Below are 6045 nucleotides of genomic sequence, written 5' to 3' on the forward strand. Positions count from 1 at the left end.
ATATATAATTTGATATGTCAAATTACATATCCGTGATAATAAATATGACTTTATCTAAAAGAGATATACATTATATTTAATCAAGATCAAGTTAGCTTCAAATATAGGGTAGGATCCAAATTCAACTCGGCTCATGTTCACCTCTAACTTGGAGTCTTGGAGTCTTGGAGTCTTGTGTGATACTCTTTCAACTTTTGTTAATGTAATAATGTCCTAGATGAATCAAATTAGTTGATGTAGGCCCTTCTTGTTGAGTTTTGTCAACTAAATCTTTCTTAATTATCATTCTCTTTTGGTTTTCGTAAAAATAGTTTTAAATTAATAATGTTGAATTAACCAATGTCAAATTCTCTATTTCATCTACATAAGAAATAATTTATTACATGAAGTTTAATCTATGTCTTCCCATATCAAACTCTAATCCATAATCACCTACCCTCATTCACCTCTAATCCGAACCACCTTCCCTTTCCCCTCCAATCGTTATCAACTTTCCCAACCTTTAAATGTGATGGCAGCCAGAAGATTGAAATCATGAACAATTTTACCTCTAACTATAATAATATCTTAAATTGTTGTCACAATTACACACTTCCTTGTTAATATATTCTAAAAAAACCCTTCATTATTGTCTACTATCCACAAAACTTTCCATCTGGAAACCAAGGCCGATCCCATTTTCTATCAATTCGGTCCATACTTATTTTCTTGATATCTATTTTACTCACCCTAAAATGTTCCTCATTACAACATTTTGAATTCAGATGAATTGATATCTTATCAGCAATTAAAGATTAATGTGGTTTTTGAAAAGTAGACAAACAATTGAAATGATGAAAAAATGGCCCTGCCTTGAATAAGCGGAATGCCAAGCAATTACCAAGATTACAAACAGCTCGCATAGAACAAACACTCATGCAACTAATCCTCCTTCTAACCGACAAACTCTTCGAGCATATGTACTTGGACTTCTCGACATTCACCTTCAAACCTAAAGCCTTGCAAAAGTCATCCAACGTCTCAGAACTATCTTCACCTAAGACTTTGAAGCTTTGCAAAAGAGTAGGACATCATCGGCCAACGACAAATGGGATAAAATAGGGCAAATTCCAAATAGGACATGGCCTATATTGCTTGTTATTATAATGCCACATGAGCTATGTCTAAAACTCTTCAGTTTCACTAAACATCATTTTCTCTTGCATACAAATAATTTATTGCATATATGATGACTTTGTCCTTTACTCTGTACACTACTTGTAGTAAAACAATGCATAATAAACAAAAATAAGATAAATACAGTAACCATGTAGTGTGATCTAATACACACCATGAACAATTATGCATCAAAAACCATACCTAGTGATGCAATAGCTCAAGGGCTTTCAGCAATGTAGGCTTAAACCTATTAACATCAAGCCTTATATTTTGTTTGTCAAAATAGATAGTCTTAAATGTTTCCCAACCTATTTTCCCTATTGATGGAGGGTCCTTAAGAATTATATGGTCTAGAGGGTATTGTTGTATAAGAGTGCTTTCTTCCAACCTGATTTTGTATTCCAAGTACTTTAGGTTCATATCTTTTGAGGGCTCAGCAAAGTCATTTTTAGCAAGCCATTCCACCTTACCATAAGGCACAACTTGGATGAAAACTGCATTTTCAGGAAGGAAAAGTATGTTAGTGAGACCAGCACCATGAACTCCCATTAGTACATCACAAGAATTCACAGCATCAGCAAAGCTTGACATGCTCCCTCCTGCTTCTTTAATAATCACGACGAAACCGAGTCTTTTGGCCATTTTTGCTATTTGAGGTACATTAGTGAAGGTTCTTGATCTTTGTCTTGAAATAATCAGGAGCCTAGGCTTCTTAGGTTGATCAACTTTGGTTTTTATTGCTTGAACTCTCTTTAATGAATATGAACTTCTCAAGAAATCCCTGAAGTCTCTCATTGAACATGAATACCTTTGAGGGTCAATGCTCAGCTCTTTTTGGTTCCTCTTGAGACCAACACTAACACTTGGAAAGCAATGAACTTCATCATCTCTATCAATGTCCATAATCTCATAGTTGGAGAGCTTGTTAAGAATTGGTTGGTACTTTAAAATCCACCAAGGTTTCTTATCAGTTATGATAAAGTGTACTTCTCCTTTAAAATGTCTAGAAGTCAAAAACAATGGAATAAGAACATCAGTGAATTCATGAAAATGGTTGCCAGTGTAGCCTCCATTCGAAAATAGTACTGCTGGAATGCTGTGATTTTGAGTGTAATGAAGGACTTTCGCGCTAACTTTTACTTGCTTAACTAACCATTCTCTTACTTTTACCATTGCAAATATATTATCCTTCCTGGCATAAGGCCTTATGCTCCATGAGATGTTTTCGGCCAAGATTGATGTTTTCGGTGACACAATGTAAACAGATGAGGATTTTCTGTGGATTCGGATATCTCCTCGAGTTTGGCAAAAATCTGTTCTTTCTTCTGAAATGCATAGTGTCTCGCCCTCCGCTTTCTTTGCTTCTATTTCTTTAACTGCAAAGTACATAATGGTTGCTTACATATACAGGTTATTTAAGAATACACAGGGTGTTTGTTTTGTTTCTATATATGACTAATGAACAAGTGAGGTTGATTTGAGATAGCTTTCAAGTTGCAACCATATTGAGACAGACAAATCTTACCTTCACCTTTTGGTGGAGAGATGCTGCTGGCATTGATGATATTTTTTGATACATTTTCTTCAACTGCACAATGAAGAAGGATTTTTCAAAATCACTATCTTCTTCACTCTGAGGGTGAGCTTGGCGCAACGGTAAGGTTGTTGCTTAGTAACCATGAGGTCACATGTTCAAATCCTGGAAACAGCCTCTCCGCTTGTAGGGTAAGGCTGCGTACATCTACCATCTCTAGACCCACTAAGTGAGAGCATCGTGCACGGGCTGAAATTTTTTTTTACTATCTTCTTCACTCCATGTAATTACCATCCTAGAGTTGCTTGTTTCTTTTTTTTATGGTTGAAGGTTAAACCACAAGTATAGATAATTTGACCTTATTGTTCCAAACATTTTGTTACCTTTAGATATTGGATGAGAGCTTCTTGTGTCATTGAAAATAATCTTTGTTACAACTCTTCCATCTGTCAAATGAAGTAGAATTAAAGGTCTATCTCAAATCCTTCTAACCATGTTAAGATTTAATAAATCTTACCATAATTCAGTTGTGCAAAACTGCTTGTGTCATCAACAATTTTGGCAACAACATTTTCAACTACAGACCAAAGAATCATCACATACATAAAGTTGGTCAGAATTATTTGCCTCAAAAGAGTATATAGCTTTAAGATTGATTCTTTTTTCTTTATCTATATGGCTAAGCCACAAAAGGAGCTAGTTTAATTTGAGCTAGATTAACTTGTGCTAACCTTATTATAAGATTCATGATATCTTACCTTTGGCTATATGTGAAGTGGTACTGGTTTCATTAACCATAAGAATTTTGGTGTCAACACTAACTGAGAGCTTTAGGTTCACCGTGGAGGAAAAAAATGGATGTTAGAGATGTACTTTATGGCTAATATAAACATGTTAGAATATGAAATGATTTGTTTAATCTGCATTTCATGCCAAAACATTGTGAAGCAAAAATAGCACCATGCACGCATGCAGGTACTTAGTCTTGGATTATTGTCGCACCCGGTCTTCAGCCAAAAGTCAGGTCGTGATAGTTGGAACTGTCATGACCTGATTTTCGGCTGAAGTTCGGGTCTGCGACTATTATGAAAATAGTTGGCTAATGCAAGTGGCTGCAAAGCAAGAGTTAAACACTCACAAACATGAATAGGAACCAAGTAAGGCTTAAACACAGTGCAAACACTCAAAACCATGAGCAAGCAGAACACAAATGCTCCATATCTCAATCTTTTCTGGTCATTACGACCAAAGCTTTTGGCAAATATTGTATCATACATCATTTTTAATCACTCAAGAACTCAACTATATGTCAGGTTCAAAATGCCATCTCACAAATAAAAACAATTTTTGATCAAAAGCTGATTAGTGGATATGACCATGAAAATCTTTAAGGTTTTGAGTGAAGTGAAGATTTTTGAGACACTTGTATATGACAAATGGAGGAAGGTTGAGGTGCATTTTTTGCATTGAATGCTGCCTCCCACTTACTTGTTAGTTCTTTAATCAGAAGGATTTTCCAAAACTAGTATAATAATATAAGGAATGAAAAGGACTTTGTGATTGACTACTAAGACAAAAAAATCCATTTCAATGATTAGTATTTGGTGAGGTTATACATGAAGCATGTATTGCAGGCCTTCATTGAAAAGTGTTTTTTGGTATATTTTGTTTAGTATAACGAAGAGTAAGCCCTGGGTAAAGAATTAGTCTCTTTCAAGATGCATGACAGTCCCTTCTAATAAGTTTTGCTCCCAAGAATTGAATCTTTGATCTTTTGCTCTATCTGGTCTTCAAAAGTATTCACCAACTAAATCTTGTTTAAAATGTTGATATTGAGGTTCTTTCCATTACCCTTATTATTTATACATTAGTACCACTAGATTACTATACTCGGTAACACATGGCTCAAGTGAAGATTTTACTTGCAGAATCAACTTGTGCATATAATTAGCAACTTAGTTAACTTGGAAAACAAATAACCTATAATATCTAAATGACCTTGCATTCTTAAATGATTAAAGTGTAAATTGGGACAATTTCTCAGTGGTTAATGATTGGATTTCTCTGTTTACTTTGTTAAGTTACATTATGTAGCTTGCAAAATGTAGATAAAAGAACATGCTTAGTGTTAGCACCATAGATGGTAATAATAAATGCTTGGTATGGGAACTTTTGGCACACACACTCTCCTTCACATGCAAAAAGAAGAACAAACGTAAAATTGAAGACAAAGAATAACATCAAATTCATCATATGAATAAATCATCCATTTGGCAATTTTATCATCCAACTTTTAACATTATGAAAAGCAAATTAGTTTCAAACTTTAAAAACGGTTAATCAATATAACCCCTAATATTACTAAATTATCAAGATCCATGACTCAAATAACTTTGAGCCCTAAATTTTGGTTTCAATAACATCTAGCATTAGTAAATTATCAAATTGATCCCCAACTTAAATGAATTTCATCACAGAATTTTGGTTCTATGGACCCAGTTGGTTCTTGTAAAACTATCTTTGCTTTTAGATTTTTTTTAAAAGTTAAATTATCAGTCTAATCAAAGTTTGTCACATAAGTATCAAATTACAGATTTAAAAGTGTCGAGATTTTGATGAGATATTTTATTTAATTTTTATTAATCATTGTTGAATTATAGACTTAAACTTGACCCAATCTTTTCTTTCTCTCTAAAATTAAGCTTAGAAACGCTGACATATCTTGTAAAATTAGTTAATGTGCACTAGTATTAGGAGTTAAATTTAACAACGGGCTATCAAAGTGAAGACTAAGTTTTACATAATATTATGGACTAAGTTTTTCAATGATGTCAATTTCAGGACCAAATATACATTACTTCTCTAAGAGCAATGAGATTGTCGGCAGGAAGCTTATTTGACTGATATAATTCTAGTAATTGAAGGCATTCAAACAAGTTGTTTGGTAGTAGAGAGTAAGACATGTTAACAATATGAATATTTTTCTAGTTTTTGGTGGGGATCATGATGAGGTAGGAGTAGTAGTAAGGAATTTTTTTTGGATGAAAGGAATAGCAAGGACTTGGGCATCCAACTATATGTTTGATCTCTTCAAAAAGAATATATGTGGAATCGGTGAGCCTCCGACTGAGAAGTTTTAATGTTATTATGAGAAGAATCGAAAGCCAAAGGTAAAATACTATGTTTTGAATGAATTAAAACCTTAATATAATAGTTTTATGAGTCTTTTCCACTTATAAACATTTTCACTTATCCTTTAATATCCAGATGTACCTTCAAATTATTAATGTGACTTTGGGCATTAGTTAGTCTCAAAGATACAACAATGCATAAAGGAAGAAGAAGAATGAATA

The 6045-nt window shown here is 33.7% G+C and overlaps 1 protein-coding gene across 1 annotated transcript; it reads right to left on the reverse strand.

The window, feature by feature from the left end:
• Positions 1324 to 4275, reverse strand: LOC109348327. Its single transcript, XM_019588714.1, has 3 exons — positions 3831 to 4275; positions 3451 to 3531; positions 1324 to 2534 (listed from the first exon to the last, which is right to left on the reverse strand). Exons 1-3 carry the CDS (start codon positions 3970 to 3972, stop codon positions 1360 to 1362), a joined length of 1398 nt encoding a protein of 465 aa, XP_019444259.1. The 5' UTR covers positions 3973 to 4275; the 3' UTR covers positions 1324 to 1359.

The sequence above is a fragment of the Lupinus angustifolius genome, chromosome LG05, assembly GCF_001865875.1.
Source record: "Lupinus angustifolius cultivar Tanjil chromosome LG05, LupAngTanjil_v1.0, whole genome shotgun sequence".
Taxonomy (NCBI): domain Eukaryota; kingdom Viridiplantae; phylum Streptophyta; class Magnoliopsida; order Fabales; family Fabaceae; genus Lupinus; species Lupinus angustifolius.